We start from the raw sequence: 18,690 nt of genomic DNA, 5'->3' as shown, positions 1-18,690 counted from the left end.
GGGCTGTGTCCATGTGCAAGAGCTCAGAGTTCCCAGCAGTTCCACATCACCTGCCTTTTTTTAAGTCACCATTTTGGCCTTACCTGCTAGGTCAGTTGCTGCTGTGTGTGGATGTCCCAAGCTTTGTGATGGGGTTAGAGAACAGTACTTCATTTGGCTTCCTAAAGCAAATCTATTCTTAGGAAATTGAAACGAATGAAGACTGAAAGGAGTATTTTACTTAAATTTTCATTAATCCAAAGCTGCTTGATGGTTTTATATCTAAGAGAAAGAGTTTTTCTTTTAGCCTTTGAGGAACTTGAAAATGAGATTAGAATTGCTGTTTAGTTGAAAAAGGAACAAAAACTATCAGAGTTGTAGGCCTTGATAAAATTTTTCTCATTTTAAAAAGAATGTACTTCAGACATGATTTATTAGGCAGTGCTCTTGGTCAAAGACAGGCTTATCTTAAATGGATGATTTCAGTCTGGCCATGACAAATCCTAAACTCTTGACTGATATCTGATGGGTATGTAGTCATATGTATATTATTGCTGTACACCCACACACACAGGCAGTTGTCCAAGTGTGCGATGAGATTACAGGAAAATGTAAATAAAGCTAGTTGTCCTTATGTTCTTGAGCAGACTCTTGTGAAAATAATGCCAGTCAGACTTACAAATAGGTCTGTATAGAAGATGACTTTTGTTCAGCTGTGACGTGATACAGGTCACTGTGTGGGAAATTGTGGTCATTCTGTGTTTTATTTTGTGTTGAGTCAACAACCTGAAATGCAAACCAAGAGCTCAAATAATCCCTGCTGGCCCTGGTAGATGTAGGATATCTCCAGGATACCCTGTGCTGAGAGGGCTGTTTGCTGGCCCATGCCACCTGATCACTGTGAGTATCTGGAGAGAACACTGTAGTTGTTCACTCTCACCACCACCACTGCACCAAATCAGGTGTTTTCTGGTGCTGTTGCAAGATAAAAACATCATTTGCTCCATTATTCCTGCTTTGTGCATAGGTGATGCTTAGTCCATCACACATGTCTATAGAAATATGCTGCATGTGATGTCAAGAATTTGCCTTAGAGCAAGTTCTTGTTCTGCTCAGGACACCAGGGCAGCTGGGGGGGCTGGACTGCACCTCTTTCTGAAAGTCTTGCATTTTGCTGCATGGAAGTCACAATGAGAGCCAGGACTCTGAAATCACTGATGTACTTAATCAAAGCTCAGACTTTGCATTTCCACTTTTTTATTTTTTAAATCTTGGCATGTTGATGGAAGGGCTAGAAGGTGATTAAGAAGGTGAGGACCCTTCTTCCAGCAGGTCAGTGTGATGTAGTGCTGTGTCCTGAGCTTGCCTTGCTGGCTGTTCAAGCTTGCACAGAATCTCCTGGGGACCTGGCTGGGGCCTGATGAAGGATGTGAAAATTGCTTACAGCAGCAGCAACAAAACCTGATTGTTTTGTTTTCCTCCTGTTAGAAGGCACTCTGCTTTTATTTCTGTTGCAGCTGGGGAGCAGCTATTGTGCCACCCTTAAGTGATGTGAAACTTGCTAAAACCAGTTCAAATGGAGAGCACCTGGGATAAGGGGAAGCTACCAGCAGAACAAAACAGCTGCCTCTGCACTGATTTTCTGATGTGGATATCATCAGATGTCAGCAGTGATAGTCAGACAGACAGTGACAATGGTGCATGGGAGTCTGTGAAGGTGGCTGCCAAAAACTTCATTGCATGTTCATGTGGAAGCTTGGAGTAATCATGGAAAAGTCATACGTGCTGGAGCAGGAGTGGTGTCTGTCTGTAAATGGGATTGAATAAAGTCTCTCCTTTCTGTATTTTTATTTTACTTGAAGTGAAGTACACACTCAGCTTCATTATCTATTTTAAAACAAATTTGACTGGGAAGGAAAGCTTCATTGTCCATTTCACTGGAGAGGTAAGATTCAAGACCTGTTATGTTCAGTGCCTTATTTTTGAGATAGCATTGTCCTGAAAGCAGTGGGAAGGAGTATGGCTAAGTATATAGTAATGCTGTAATTGTAAATGGATTTATCTGGACATAATGTTAAGCCTTCTCAAAGATTGCAGTGCATTAAAACGTTAAATTTGATTATACTTTAATCAGGCTGTTATCCCACATTTTTTTATCTTTTTCTGGAAGCCTGAGGGAGTTTGATTTTTTTTTTTCTTTGAATGTTACAGCCACAAACATGCTTATTATTGCCTAACAAATAATCACTTTTAGATTGTGAGCCTTCAGGGGCAAGGGTTGTCTACCCACTCCCTGCTGGAGGGCCCTGAGTGAAGAGGTTACAATTCCAGCTGGAGCATTTGAGTCAAATCAAAATATAAATTTAGCAATAGTAAATATTGAAATTAGAGGTTCAATACATCTGTTAGTCCTGGTGAATGGCATCAAGCAATAAAATGGAACTTACTGAAACTTTTTGCAGAACTGAAAGCTTGCTTGTTAGAGCAGGAATGCTGCAATCTCCAGGAGGACAGCAAGTCTTGGAACATTCTTTCTGTTCTTAAGGCAATGTTTTGAAAGGGGTTTTAAGAAAATAAAGCATAAAAAGAAAGGAAGGAGGTGATCTGAATTCATCAACAAAATTTCAAAAGAGCCCCCAAAAATGTGTTGCAGCACAATTTCTTTTGATATTAAAGTACTGAAGTACACACCCTGAACCAAACAATTATGGGACTAGATGGACTAAGCAAATAGCTTATCTCTTACAGAAAGCAGCTGAAGTTTAGAAGAGGAAAAAGAATTATAGTAAACTTAAATAAATCCCTTTGAGGATAAATGCTTCAGCTGCAGGCATTTTTCCTGGCATGAAACCACTGGAGGTTCAGCTATTGGAAGCTTGGCAGGAATGTGGTAACATTAATAACTCATCCTTCATCTGCTGATCAGGGTTTTATGTGAGAAGTCATAGTTGTTACCCATCTGGCAGGATGTCTGAGGTGTAGAAGATCTCTGTGCTAGATAAGGAGCAGGTAGAGCTGGCAGCAGGCTGTCAGCTGAGTGCTGCCTGCCCTGGCTGGGGGCATCCACAGGCTGCTGGGGCTGCCAGGGGCTGCTTGGCCTCTACCCCCAGTGGTTCCTGTGACTGGGCTGGACAGCTGGACCTGGGCTTGGGCAAGGAAGTATCCCCTTCTCCCTGGGGATAAAAAGCTATGTGACATTTAAGTAGGAACAAAGTTAGACTGTTGTCCCATGAAGAGTGGAGAGACAGTGTTTGAAAATTGAGGGTGCAGCCTAGTTTTTGAGCTGTAAACTAGCATTTTAATTTTTTTATCAAAGCAGCAGAGTGGATAAAAGGAAAGGTGGACTTGGAGTGTGTTTTTTCATATTCTGATTCTCAACTGTATTTAATTCATCTTCCTCCTGCTCTTGCTACAGAAGAGATCTTGGCAGAAACAGAGAAACTCTGATGTGTGAGTAGGAGGCTCATGTTTACATGTAGCTTCTTGTGTGCTGGGCACTTTTTTGTGTATGTGCATATGTGTAATTTGCTTTTGTTATTTTAAGTATTTTTGATGGTGTTTTTTTTTAAGTGTGACCTTTTACCCACTGCTTTTAGCTAATGGGTATAATGAAAGTGCCACTGTAGATGTTTGAAAATACAGTAGCTTGTATGTGTGCAAATCTTTATGAAACTTCTGTTCAACATGTAACCCAGTGAGAGTGACTATGTTTGCAGGCTGAACAGATGAACCAGCTTAGATAGGGAACAATGGAGCCTGTTTTTTAGTTAAAGGAACTTTTTGTCTGTTCTTGGCTCTAGATCTCCATGAGGATGCTGTAAATGTTCCAGTTCAAGGTTGCTGACATGTCCATTAAAAATAAAAGGAAGGAGAAAGTATTAATTAAAAATCATTTACTTCAGTTGCTCAATAAACCTGCTTCCATATGGATGGGAATGCAGTTTAGAAATTAGGTAAAACAAGACTTTAGTACCATGAGTTAAGGTTTAATAGCCCTGAAGAGAGGCTGTTAAAATTCTCAGCCAAGTGAGCTTCAGCAACACATTTCTTTCTCCTTGGTAGGCAGTCCTCCTTATTCTTTAGGTACATTTAGATACATGTAGTTACTATTATATTCTGTAATAAGATTTTTATCTTTACATTCTGTGGCTTAAAATCACCAAACTGTCAGCTCCATGTATGCCAGGTTCAATTTCTTACCACTTTGCAGTTGCCTCAGTTCCAAGTGAATTCAGAAAAAGGAGACAGAGGGGCTTGGCAGTGTGTGTGGCTGTGCATCAGGGAGGAGCATTTTTCAGAGGAATTGCATGAATTGCTGAGTGCTGTCTCTATCTGAGATAAAGCAATTTCATGTAACAAGATTTGTAGCCATGTGGACGTATTCAAATTTGCTTTTACATAAGTAACTAGGATATAATCCATTTGTAACTATTCTATTTTTCAGGTTTCTAAGTTAAAAAGGAAATAAAAGTTTGTTATATTTTTTTTACTTTTTTTTCCTCTTCCAATCCTTTTAATTTATTTTAAATTTATTTTTAATTGTATTGCTGGGTTGTTTTTAGTGATAAAAAGCAGCCTCTAGGGACAAGAGTTACCAGATGTGCTTTTATTTTGGTGCAGCTTGCTTTTGCAACTTGATAAATTCCCAAAGTGCTCTGGTTAGGAGAAGTGACAGATGTTTACTGTGTGTCCCTCTGCTTCTGATAGTGGTCATGAAAACTGCAGAAACCTCACGGCCTAAAGGATAGGGAACAGCAGATTTAGAAATAGCAAAAGGATTAAATATTTATACTCGAGCACAAGCAGCTGTTAGTTTATTGTATGGTGTAACTTCTAATTGCATTTTACATCCATGCCAGTGCAGGTTAAATCTATTTCAGCTGTGTCTGCACTTGAGCCAGAGTGCTTGCTGTTAGACTGGGAGTCCTGCACACACAAGTTGGGCTGTCTTTCCAAGATCACTGGCCTGGCTGTTTTGGGAATTCTCTGAAACAGGATACAAAGTGTCTGCTCACTGCTTTTTCTCTCTGGCTAGGTGAAGCAGGAAATGCTGTTGGAAATTTGGTACTCAGCCTTAGGGATGTGACTTTGATCACTGGGATCTGCTGCCTGAGCTAAAAGGAGGATGAACTGGCATTGCATGAATAAGAGGGGTTGTGGGAGTGCATGTCCAGGGTACATCCAAGGTGTGATCTTTGCCTTGGTGTGCCAGGTCCTTGCCACTCTGCTGTAGGATTTCTGTGCCCATGAAATGCCTGTGCTTTCATGGAATGTTGCTTACAGGTATGAAAAGCATCTTAAGTTGAGTATTTACCCTGCTGGTGTCTCATTAACCACCTCTTTTGTCTTCTAGCATGTTGCCTTGCTGGGTGGTTTGTTTTGCAGCTGTAAAATCACATGTGGTTAACTGACATCAACTGGAACACACCTTATCCTGAGCTCTTCACCAGATACAGAGACCCTTGGAGAGGGATGCTCAAGGACCAGTCTCTCCAGTCTTGTTTGCTTCTTCCATCTCTTCTCTCCTGCCCTTTGTGGCCTCTGACCCTGCTAAACTGAGAGAAGTAAGGATGGAGCAGTATTGCTGAACATCCAGCTTAGGGTCTCCTTGAGCTGTCTGAAGTATACTGGGCACCTGCTCTGCATTCTGAGCTTGGGGGTAAATGGCAATAAAACCTGAAGCTTGTACTTCTGGTCAAAGCAGCTCTTTAATAAGAGCATGCTCAGGAGTACTGCACTAGGTAGAGTGGGAAGTTGTTAATTTTCTGTGCTCTGCAGACACAGAATTTGCATGCAGCAATTCAGAGTTAATTGTATTAATTTTGGTGGGCTTTGGGGAGCTTTAATTGTGTTGGTAATCTTTGGATGCTTTGGGTAACTGTTCAGAAATATAAGAATGGGCTCCTGTTTTGAAAGTCATCTTTAAACAGACCTCTCTGGTCATTTACAGTAAGGCAAGAATGAGGTAAGATTTAACAGTTTATTGTTAGGGAAACAATGGCTGCTAATACTGCTTTTTAAATATCACATTGATTACAAAACCATTTGTGTAGGAGTGGTGTATGGCACTAGACCTTCAAAGAACTGGTAAACAAGGAAGATTCAGTGTAAACACTTAAATAGCAGCATCTAAAGTAGGTTAGAGTGTTACACAACCTGAAAAAGCCCAGCTTTGAAGGGCAGCATTTTTGAAGATATAAAAAAAAGAAAAAAGTGGTTTTTATAGATTTCATTTTTGTAAATGGTGCTAATTTGATACTGATTATGTAAAGAATCTTATTTTTGTCTCCAACTTACTGAAGCCTAATATTTCTTTATGTAGTCTAAGAGAAGTAAGATTTTGATAATTTTTTGTTTTGCAAGTCACTGTCAGGTTCATGTTGTTCATAAAGCTGGTGCTTCCTTAACTGGAGAATGTATTTGCAGACTATATCAGAGATGATATGTATTATGTATATAAATATATATATAGAGAAATATTATTTATCCACTTTAAGGGAAAGTCCAAAATTATAGCTGTGCACTTTGGGCAGTGGGAACTGGGGAGATGGGTTAGATGTGGAGGGGTTTGTTTGGTTGCTTTTTGGTTTCTCAAATAATGAGTATATATACAAGTTCTGCAATGCCTTCCATCACTCAATTACCACCAAAACATTTCCTATAGCAGAGAAATACTATAAAAACACCCATGCTGTATCTTCCTGTGAAATGTTTGCTGGATTTTCCAGGCAGTAGAGGCACTCATAGCACAAGCTGAACTTTGGGGGTTCATTTGCAGGGTGGCTGAGAGGAGGAGCTGTAGTCACTGTTGTACCTACAGCTGGTTTTTTAGCTTGAGTGGGCTCACATAAAGTACAATAATCCCTTGTGAAGTAAAGCAGCTGAGAGCTGAGTCCTCTTAGCCAATGTACTTAAGAGCTGCAGGCTAGGGATAGTTGTAATATTCCCACCTAGTTTAGCAGGGCAATTTCCCTCTATTACTCAGTTACAAAGTCTGCTGATGGTTAAACCTTCAGTTTGTTTTAAACTTCCTGTCTCAGAAACTGAATAATCAGTGCAGCTGTGGATGTGTCTGTATGCTCAGAATGCCTAACCTGATTCATAGACTTTCCTGGATGTCTTTGTGCATTATTTCACAAGGGTTCTTATACTTGGTTCTGTGGAGAAGAAAAAGAGGGGATGGGGGGGAAAGGATAATGCCATCTTTTGAACCTTTGCAGATTGTGCAGGGAGCACTTGATATTGACAGGGTCCTGACTAACATCCTGGCTAACAAGAATCTCATAATCCATTCTTATCACATTAAGGTCTCATAGTCTGCTTTATTAGGATACTGCAGAAGTAGAAATGGTTGGTGGAAAGAGACAACAAAATATACAGTAGAAATAACTTTAAACTTATGGTCACTTGATCAAAACAAGCTAGCAAAGCTTTTTAGTTATGGGAAAACTTTTCTTCCCCTTCATTTCCTGTGGGAAGGGAGAAAACAGTTTTGTTCATGGTAGCACTTTTTCTCTTCAGCTAGAAATGTTGAGTTTTTTTAGGAAATTCTTTACCAGATGCAGTAACAAGGCGAATTCAAGAATCTTTTTGTTTCCTGAAACAAAGTGGACTTGTTTGGAGTCTTGGGAACCTGAGAGTAAATGAGTGTATCATGTGCTACAATTCTTGTTTTATTTGTTTGTTCTGACTTTGAATTTGCTTTAACTTTAAATATGCTTTTAAGACAGGAGGGCCAGTGAGTTACAGGACAGGCAGTTTTTATCTGTAAGTACAGGAAGAAGTAGGATGTAAATAAACATTAGTGACATACCAATCTGCTGCTTCCTTTTCTGCTAACTTCTGTATTTAAGCTAGAACAGTTTCTTAGGAAATATCCCAAATATGTCCATTTTGTATTTCAGCATTTATAGTCTGAAATTTGTCAGAAATTCACCTGGCTAATCACATTCTGACCTCTTTTTATTACAGCTTTTAAGACTAATGAAATTATTATAATTAAGAAGAATGATTTATTAAATTAGTTGCTACCCTTGCTGATTTAATGTGGGCCTATGACAATTGTATTGTCATTGTTGTTTTTTTCTCTCTATATTCCAGTTTCACTGTATTTTGTATAACTGCAAAATAAACAAAGTAGGTTTAATTCTAGAGCTCCAAATTGCACTACTGCACTACTTTCAGAACCTCAGATTTTTCCACCTAAAATCTTATAAGGTAGCAAGAAACAGCTGTGCTGAACAGTTGCATTTATTTAGGCTAAATAATTTTTATTTGCTTCAGGAGAAAGAATACACCCAGTAGGTAGCTGGAAGTGATAGATGGAGATGAAAGAAGTTGATGCTATCCTGGGATGTCATTCATTTACAGAACTGGAGACAGGGTTTGGAAGGAAAAAGGTTATTTGTTAAAATTAAAGCCTAAATGTAGCTGTGCACCCCTAAGGATCATACTGATAGGCTTGAATTAAAATCTATGCTTCTTAAAACTACTACCTGCTCTCAGATGTTTTCTGCATTGGGGTAGAGATGCCATGACTGGTTTTGAGGGGACACCACCTATGGCAAGGTGTTGCAGGCTCTGCCTGCCAGACACTGACTGACATTTGCATCTTTCTTTTTTCTTTCTTCCCTTGCTTCTGTGTTTCCATTGTAACTTACAATGTAACTCAATTTGTCACTCTTAAAAGGAGTTGAAAATTAGCAGTGAAAATACTATCCACCTACTCTAAGGACTATTCCAGACAGTAGGTTTTAAAAGCTTTGAATAGTTTAAATTCAGCTGGAATAAAGAAAATTCAAACCCATTACAATACTGTACAGACTGGTTGTTCTGAGTGCCTCTTAATTGCTTGATTTCTAAGTGTGCACAGAAATAGGAGTTAACTTCTATGATTATTACTTTAGTAAAATCAAACAGCAATACATGTTATGATTTAAAAGAGAAAATACCTAATTTATTTGTAGCCTGTCAGAATGTGTTTTATACTGTGTGTAGGTTTATAGTTTTTTGTTTTGGTTTTTAAGATTCAGAATATTTTGGACGTGAAAGGAGGCAAATCCTTTTTCAAGTCTTGGAATATATTTTTGCTAGCTAGAAAAAGGTCTGTCTTTTATGAGACAGTGTTAGTCCCACAGAGGATTTTTGTGTTTTATAACTGCTAATCTCTGCCAAAACAGGAGCTCTTCTCTGAGTATCATTAACCTGAAAGAAAAGATGTGTTCAGAGCATTGAATGTGGTACTTCCTGGTGTAAAGCTCCTGTTACACCATGCTGCCTGCAGTCTCAAAGAGGATTACTCAGGCTCTGTTGTGTCCCCTAACCTTTTTGGGAAGGATTTTGTGTGTGCAAGACAGAGGTCTGGTAGAGGCAATTTTTAACTTTTGCTTTTATTGCTGTTCTTTTATTGCTCTGTCATTTCTTCTCCATTATTTCAGTTGTTCAGAGCAGTCAGGTCTGCAGTGCCTGGGTTTCTGTGTTTTATTACCCATGTGTGGAAGGCATTCTGGATGCCAAGCCCATCCTGCAGTGAGGTGACTTCCCATTAATTGGGCAGTGCAGAGCTGGGGGCAAGGCTGGCCCCAGAGGAAGGAGCAGTGGCAGGAGCTGTGTTTGTTCCAGCAGTGATCCTGTTCCTCCTCTGCAGCCTCTGCCCTGCTCTCCCTGCACAGCCATGGCTGTGTGAGCTGGGCTGGCCTTGTCCTTGCTCTGCCTCTGGCTTTGTGCTCTCCTGCTGGGAGAGGAGTTCATGTGGCAGCCAAGGGAGGTGAGACCACAGTGCAAACAGCTTGGAGATCGACAGAATGCCTTCCAGAGAGCTTCCTGGAAAGAAAAAAATCCAGTCAGGGGAAAAAATCCCCTCTCTGTTGGTTTGTGGTTCTCCTGTTCTGGGCAGGTGCCAGGCAGTCAGGCCCTAGGAGTTAGGAGGGTCCCTTCATATCCATCTGGGGCAAGCAGTCATGCTGTGACTGGGTTTAGGCAAAGCCCTGGGGACATTAAGATGGGAGTTTGTAGCTCAGTTTCACCCAAGCACTGCCAGGCTGTGTTAGCTGGGGTGTGTTACTGTCCCTCAGCCCTTGGAGCTGCAGCTGCACCCTGCAGAGGTGAGGGGCTGCCTCAGAACCTCTCAGCAGGGAGGTCCTTGTGGAGCTGGGACTGTAAGACCTCAAAAACTTGTGATGGGGAGGAGTATTTGACATTCATATGCCCACTGGAAAATAAAGAAGGTGAGAACTGGAAGCTCCTTCTGCTGACTCCCTGAGAAACTCAGCCCTAACTTAAATTTTGGCAGCTGTGCCAAGAGCTCGGAGATGAGTGCTGCAGTGCGATAAGTCCTTCCCTCTCTGGCTGCTCCACCAGATCCCAGGCTTGGTGTGTAAAAGCTTCTGGGAGCAGTGTGGGAGGCAGGGGCTGGCTGGCTCCCTGTGCAGGAGGAGACACTTGGCTCCTGAGCTCTCTAGTGGTGCAGACATGTTCTGGCCTTTCCCACAGACTGAGAAGTGGGAGCTGCTTGCACTGGTGTGGGGAAGGAGGGGTGCTAGTGCATGGCTCTGATCATACAGGCAATTGCTGGCATTTGAATTCTGTGTGTAGAAATGTCTTTAACTAGAAATAATTTCATTATCACACTGTATATATGTTGCCTGTGATGTTTTTTAGGGTGTGTAAGGTGCAGATCTGTATGAACTGTTATGTTACAAGTTTAAAATAATAAATTAATGCATCTTGTTGCTCCCTGCTTTGATCTCCTTGGGCTCTGCTAAGCTGTTCTTCACCCAAGCGAAGGGAGACAGACTCTGTGGGATAGTGTACATGCTGTCTCCTTCCCAGCTGCATGTGTGCACACAAGCAAGCTATTTTTCTTCAGAAATGGCAAATTTGGGTCACACATTCAGCAGTCAAAATGATGATTTTACCACATCCTGCTTGCACAGGAAGCTTAGTTTTTTAAAGCTGATAAGTTGATTCCTCCATATTTGTCAAAACAAAAAGCAAAGCAAAATTATTTAAAGTTGCAGAGAGATTTGGATTCTCATGTGGTCAGTTTGCTGCTTTGTCTCACACACATATATTTAAGACAAAGTCAAAGCCTTCCAGTCAGCTCCTGTCCTACTTGTACTAACTGGCTTCCTATGATCACTAGGATGTGATGATAGTCTGAAAAAATGTTTTCCCCTTTATATTAAGAAAGAATTGTGGGGTTTGTTCTTGGTTACCTGGGTTAGATCAATTGGGGAGAAAAATGTATACAGTTGGACTGTAATATTTGTATTACAGTTGGACTGCAATATGAACTAATATTTGGTCCAATCATAGAATAAATGGTTTGGGTTGGAAGGTTCCTAAAAATAGTATCTAGTTCCAACACCCCTGCCATGGGCAGGGATGCCACTCACTAGATCCGGTTGCTCAGGGCCCCATCCAACTTTTTTACTTTAAACCATCCAAGTATGTTAGAAGAGATTGTGCCAAATGTTCACATAGTAGCTGCAAGGCTTTCACTTGTGCAGTGATACTTAAAATGAAAAGGAACCAGTCAATCTGGTAAGTCACCTGTGGATGCTTAGGAGGAAGGAGTGGAAGATACTGTCTTGTGCTAGATGAAAAAAAAAAAAAGAGAAACCTTGTTGACAACAGGACCCAAAGTGTGCTGTCCAAGTCATGAGCAGAGTGCAAAGCATTTAGAAAAATGCTATTTTAAATGCTTGCTTAAATGCAATGTACTGTTAGTATTGGATTTTATGTGCTCAGACTGAAGCAATCATTTTTACAGAACTGGATTTTGTGCTGTGTAGTCTACTGTTGCTCTTCCTTTTTTAAATCTATATCAGGTACAGTATTATACCTTTCAGACATTTCACTTGCACAGAGCAAGCTTTGGTGCTGTGAAGTGGCAAAGATACACAAACATGATCTAGCCTGAAGTGGGAAGTCTTCTGTTTTGCTGAAATACCTCATTGTTTGGTCATATCCTTTGGAAAAACTGCTAAGCGGAATGGTGGCTAGCATGTGACAAGCAAAAAGCTGTAAGAAAAAATGAAACCTTCTGAGGGATGTGTGTCATGCTGGGATTGTTTTTAAATGGTAAAATTAATGTCCCAGTCAACAATTCTGATTTTGTCTTTGTTCTCTTGTAGGAATGTTTACCCTTGCAGAAGTTGCATCGCTCAGTGACATCCAGCCAACTTACCGTATCTTGAAACCATGGTGGGATGTATTTATGGATTATCTCGCTGTCGTTATGTTAATGGTTGCCATTTTTGCTGGAACCATGCAGCTGACAAAAGACCAGGTGGTCTGCTTGCCAGTTTTGCAGTCTACTGTAAGTCCAAAAGTGCAGCCTGATACAGCAGGGAAGGCTGACTTTACCACTGTTGAAACAACCACTGTTCAAGAAGAAGCATCAATGAGAACTGTTTCCTTCGAAAGTCCCACCACTGTAGCACCTGACATTCTTCTGAGCAGAGCTACCTCCTCTCAGTATCAACCCACTGAATCAGGCCAGGAGCTGAAGAAGGAACAAAAAGATTCCTCAGGCCGTAAAACCAATTTGGATTTTCAGCAGTACGTATTTATTAACCAGATGTGCTATCATTTGGCTCTTCCTTGGTACTCAAAGTATTTTCCCTATCTTGTTCTCATCCATACTATCATTTTAATAGTCAGCAGTAATTTTTGGTTCAAGTATCCCAAGACTTGCTCAAAAATTGAGCATTTTGTATCTATATTGGGGAAGTGCTTTGAGTCTCCTTGGACTACAAAAGCATTGTCTGAAACGGCATGTGAGGACTCTGAGGAGAACAAACAGAGGTTAACTGGTGCCCAGTCCCTTCCCAAGTATGTTTCCACTAGCAGTGATGAAGGAAGCCCAAGTGCTAGCACTCCCATGATAACCAAATCTGGCTTCAAGTTTTCAGCCGACAAGCCGATGATCGAGATTCCCAGTGTCACAATTTTAGATAAGAAAGATGGAGAACAGGCCAAGGCGCTCTTTGAGAAGGTCCGTAAGTTCCGGGCTCACGTGGAGGACAGTGATCTGATTTATAAGCTCTATGTTGGCCAGACTGTCATCAAGACTGTCAAGTTCATATTTATTCTCTGCTATACTGCAAACTTTGTCAACACCATCAGTTTTGAACACATCTGCAACCCGAAAGTGGAGCACCTGATTGGCTACACACAGTTTGAATGTACACACAATATGGCTTACATGCTGAAGAAGCTGCTTATCAGCTATATTTCCCTTATCTGTGTCTATGGTTTCATCTGCCTCTACACGCTTTTCTGGCTGTTCCGAATACCTTTAAAAGAATACTCCTTTGAAAAGGTCAGAGAAGAGAGCAGCTTCAGCGACATCCCCGACGTCAAAAACGATTTTGCCTTTCTCCTGCACATGGTGGATCAGTATGACCAGCTGTATTCCAAGCGATTTGGTGTGTTTTTGTCAGAGGTGAGCGAGAACAAACTGCGCGGGATCAGCCTGAACCACGAGTGGACTTACGAGAAGCTTCGGCAGCACGTCTCCCGCAACGCCCAGGACAAGCAGGAGCTGCATCTCTTCATGCTGTCAGGAGTCCCCGATGCAGTGTTTGATCTGACTGATCTGGATGTGTTGAAACTGGAGCTGATTCCTGAAGCCAAAATTACAGCCAAAATTTCCCAGATGACGAATCTTCAGGAGCTTCATCTGTACCACTGCCCTGCGAAGGTTGAGCAGACTGCCTTCAGCTTCCTCCGGGACCACTTGAGATGCCTTCATGTGAAATTCACAGATGTTGCAGAAATCCCTGCCTGGGTGTATTTGCTCAAAACCCTCCGTGAATTGTATTTGATAGGCAACTTGAACTCTGAAAATAATAAAATGATAGGGCTCGAATCTCTTAGAGAGCTGAGACACCTTAAAATTCTCCACGTGAAGAGCAATTTGACCAAAATTCCCCCCAATATCACAGATGTAGCACCACATCTGACAAAACTAGTCATTCATAATGATGGCACTAAGCTTGTGGTACTCAATAGCCTTAAGAAAATGACAAATGTTGCAGAGCTGGAACTGCAGAACTGTGAACTGGAGAGAATTCCTCATGCCATCTTCAGTCTCTCTAACTTACAGGAACTGGATTTAAAGTCAAATAGCATACGCACAATCGAAGAAATCATCAGTTTCCAGCATTTAAAAAGATTGACTTGTTTAAAGCTGTGGCACAATAAAATAGTCAGCATTCCTTCATCCATTACCCACGTAAAGAATTTGGAATCTCTTTATCTCTCCAATAACAAGCTTGAAACCTTACCTGCTGCAGTGTTCAGTTTACAGAAGCTTAGGTGTTTGGATGTAAGCTACAACTCCATTGCGGTGATTCCAGTAGAAATAGGTTTGCTTCAAAATCTTCAGCATTTTCACATCACGGGAAACAAAGTCGACGTTTTGCCAAAACAATTGTTTAAATGTGTTAAATTGAGGACTTTGAGTCTGGGACAAAACTGTATTACCTCAATCCCAGATAAAGTAAGTCAGCTGTTGCAGCTGACTTACCTGGAACTGAAGGGAAACTGCTTGGACCGTCTGCCAGCCACGCTGGGGCAGTGTCAGCTTCTCAGGAAAAGCGGGCTCGTAGTGGAAGATCACCTCTTTGACACTTTACCCTCAGAAGTTAAAGAGGTGTTGAATCAAGACACAGGCATTCCCTTTGCTAATGGGATTTAGACTGAGGTGGAATGCTCTGGTAGCTGACTTCCAAACAGCAATTGCTGAAAAGTATGGCAATGGTGAGATCATGCGTTTTAGAAAGCAGAATTCCTTGGAAGGCAGAATTACTAGCAGGATTAGAAAAAGTGCAACTGAGTGTTCAATGTTTGCAGTGTTTTAAAAGTTCATTTCCAAAATTTTTGAGAGGATAAAGAACCTTAATAATCTCAATTCTTTTTTCCTTAAATTGTTTGTAACTTGGATGCTGCCGCTTTTGAATGTTTACAAATTTGCTTGCCTGCTTAAAGTAAATGATTAAATTGATGACCTTTTCTTACTATGCAAGTTATTCCTTAAGGTCTGGTTTTACTTTAGTGCATTATGGGGAGACAAACCAAGGCTAAATGTTGTATGTGGTATGGGCCTAACAGCACTTGAAATACACATTGAGTTGTGTTGTTAGTGTTCAGCTGTCCTTGGCAAATTAAACCAGTTTGGCTGTGATTTGAACTGCACCACAACCACCATTTTCCTGCATTAAGGTATGTGGTTTCATAGGATCATTTAGGTTGGCAAAGACCTGTAAGATCATCAAGTCCAACCATTAACCTGACACTGCCAGGTCCACCATGTCCCTAGTCACCATGTCTGTGCTTTTGTTGAGAGCTTCTGAGGGTGGTGATTCCACCATTTCCTAGGCAGCCTATTCCAATGTTTGACCACTCTTTCAGTGAAAAAAATTTTCCTAATAATCTAAACCTTTCCTAGCACAACTTTTGTCTTTTTGTGCTATTGCTTGTTACCTGGGAGAAAAGACTGACCCCCACGTCACTACACCATCCTTTCAGGTAGTTGTAGGGAGTGATAAGGGTCCCTCCTGAGCCTCATTTTCTCCAGGCTCAACACCCCCAGCTCCCTCAACCAGTCCTAACAGGACTTGTGTTCCAGACCCTTCACCAGCTCCACTGCCCTTCTCTGGACACTCTGCAGTCCTTCAATGTTTTGCATCAGCCTAAGTGTGTTTGCCTTCATTCTCCTCCTCGAGGCTTCATGTTTTTGGCTGAGATTCTTTCTGTGGACTGGTGTGCTGGTCCTTCACACTGGCCAAGGCTGGGCACCTTCCTGCAGCTGGTGTCCCTCAGCCTCCATAATGCTCCTCTGTCCCATGCAGCAGTGGTGGCAAAAGGGAGAATATTGCCACTTGGCTTTCAAGTTGGAGATAGTTTTGATGTTTGAACCATTTTGGAAGGTGACTTTGAAAGCCATTAAACACCAAGTGACTTTACTGCTCATGTTTTGCTCTTCTGAGTTTATCTGGAAAACTCAAGGCATTTTATGAGTTGGTGATTGTTCTGTTTCACAGCCCTTTCTTAGGATGTGGGGCATCATCTCCATTTACTGGACTAGTAACAGACATAAGATCTGCTTTTTTACTCAACTGTGCTTAAGCTTTATCGCCTGTTGTGGTGTCTTCCACACCTGGACTTTACCATACCCCAGCCCAACTAATTGGATGTCTTTGAACACTCACTTATTGTTAGAAATCCTAACTGTGTACCAGATAAGTCATCCAATAAAGAAAGAAGTAGACAGCAGTGAGCTTGGGATTTTTTTTTTTTTTTTTTTTAACTGAGTTTGCATTGCCAGAACCATTAGAGAAATATAATCCATTAAATCTGCAAAATCATCAGTTGTAAATCTCAGTCATTTACATTCCATGTGTGCAGAAAAGAAGTACTATGCTGGGAGATGATTGCATGATTACTCATGGTTTAAACACAATTCCCTATTGTAGTGTGGTCAGGACTGAACTAGTCTGTAGTTCAAGGGACTGTTCTTCTCACACAGAAATCCTCATGCACAGTGATTTCTACTGTAACTTCACCAGAGCTGCCCTGACTTACACCACTATTAACGAGCAGATAGTTTAGGCCTAGAGGCATTGAGCAGGCAGGAACATTTCAAATACTGCTCTTAGAGGTCTTGCACATTTTATTGTTAATAATTTACTGTTAGTCATGCTGGGAGGACTGTTCTCAGCTGTAGGTAGCAGTCTCTGAATACATACCTGCACCATATGTTTATGTATCTCAGAAGACCAGTTTATGAATAGTGGTTTTCCTATTTCTCATGGGGATACAGTCTGTTTTCCACTTGCCAGCAGGTAGTAAACTTGGGATGTTGACAGTTTTGCAACACCAAGTCACAGGTTAGGCAGAGTACTTGGAATTACTGATCTGTCCTCCACTGGGAAACTTAGTGCTAATCCTCAGATTCTTTTTTTAAAGTAGAAGTTAGGGCTGCAGCAGACTTTTCTTTTTTTAAGAAACTCTTTCATTTGTTAATTTTTTGCACATAGATCACTTTAAAATTGCTGGACTATTGACTCTTTAGAAAAACTGTGGACTATACTATTGGTGTATGCTTTGTATTTGCTGTTGAGTGTCATTTCAGTTTCCAAGAAATTGTATGTAGGAGGGAGGAAGAGTTGGAGGATGACAAAATTATTAAAATATTTAGAAAATAGTTCTATTTTTCATCTTCTTTCCCTTTTTTAATAGCAGAGTCGCTCAGAACGTGGCTGTGTATTGATCTAGTTTTTAAAAGGTGTTTTTGGTGTTTCTGATTCTCCTGGTTGCCCTACTGATGTTCAAAAAATAAACTCATGTCTATTTCATATGACAATGGTATATTCAAAAATTAAACCCATGTCCACTTAATGAGTATGGTATACATACCATTATATACTTAGACCACTGTTTTAACTAGTTAGTAGCCAACTGTACTTCTTTAGACAATTTCCTCCAAAATAAGTGTATGTTAAAATTAATTTCAGGCTTCTAATGCTTGCTTAGCATAAACTCCATTCTTGTTTTTAGGACATCTTTCTCAGAGTGAGGAGGAACTGCCCAGCAGCCCAATGTCACCTCCCCCCAGTCCTTCCTCCTCTTTGTGACTGTTTATAATGTTCCTGTTTCCTGCGTGTCAACTGACACAGTTTTGCTTTAAAGTCTTGGAAGTTCATCTCTTTTCCATGTAAGGCATGTGAAATATATTTTGCATTTCTATTTGATTTAATAAATAAGATGTTTATATCTTCCTCTAATCTATTTTTTTAATGGGTGAAAAGTGTGTTTGCATAGTAAAAGGTCTGATTTCAAGTACCTCATGCTGAACTTGTTCTCTGGTGCCTCTACTCTAAGAAGGAAGACCTATGAATTGCTGCTCCCAGTAAGTCCTGTAGGTATGTTTCTATCTAGAATACTGTACTTCAGAAACTTTTTTTTTTTTTTTTCCATGCACACTATTAAAATGACCTACCACTGTTTTTATTTGGCTAGTTCAATTCTGCAGAACACATGTATGGTCCTGGAAGAAAAACCTCATTAGTTCAAATGAGAGGAAGTAGGAAATTGCCCATTCTGTTTGATTCTGCCATGGTAACTCATTTTGGGAAAGATCCTTTAGTTTTCCAATTAATTGACCTTTTGGAAACTGTTTCCAATGATGCAGACTGAGCTATGGCATTTCTGGGCAGGTATCAAGCCTCTTGGTGTAAGGGAAGATGCTGGCACTCATAAAGGGCTCTCTGCTGCTACACAAATGGCTTTGCAGTCCTGAGCTGCCCTCTCTGGTAGCAAAGTGGGATGCCCAGGCACTGTGCATTGTGTTTGAGTATGGGGCTTCTGCACTGTGGACTGCATGTTTAATAAAAATCTTACAGAAATAGCTGTATTTGTGTTTCCATGGGTGTGCAGAGAAATCAGTGGTGTATGGTTACATGAAGGCAATGGATGAGATTGTGATTCCTTTACATAAAGTCAAGTCAAACAAAGCAGATGCTTCTCCAGCTGTGGTGCTGACTGTCATTCTCATTTCTTGCAGATTCTGGCTTTCAGACTTCTCAGCTCTCAAGACAGAGTTGAGCAGGAAACTTGACAGTCCCACATGTAACCTTCTGCAACTTTTTGTGAACATGAAAAACAGGGTTTCTGTTGTCTTTGGGTGGCAGCCCTGTGAGG

The 18,690-nt window shown here is 40.9% G+C and overlaps 1 protein-coding gene across 7 annotated transcripts in view; it reads left to right on the top strand.

Moving 5' to 3' along the window:
• LRRC8D (leucine rich repeat containing 8 VRAC subunit D) overlaps positions 1-17,768 on the top strand; it is a 51,411-nt gene extending 33,643 nt beyond the window's left edge. For all 7 annotated transcript variants that reach the window (XM_079314312.1, XM_079314311.1, XM_079314308.1 and 4 more), the window contains one exon: positions 12,117-17,768. In XM_079314312.1, the coding sequence (XP_079170438.1) occupies positions 12,119-14,686 (2,568 nt within the window). In that variant the 5' untranslated portion in view covers positions 12,117-12,118 and the 3' untranslated portion in view covers positions 14,687-17,768. The remainder of the gene's footprint in view (positions 1-12,116) is intronic.
• Positions 17,769-18,690: the final 922 nt, after the last annotated feature.

Source organism: Erithacus rubecula, assembly GCF_903797595.1.
Source record: "Erithacus rubecula genome assembly, chromosome: 10".
Taxonomy (NCBI): domain Eukaryota; kingdom Metazoa; phylum Chordata; class Aves; order Passeriformes; family Muscicapidae; genus Erithacus; species Erithacus rubecula.
Note: the sequence above shows the minus strand (reverse complement) of the source record. Positions and strands in the feature narration are given on the sequence as shown.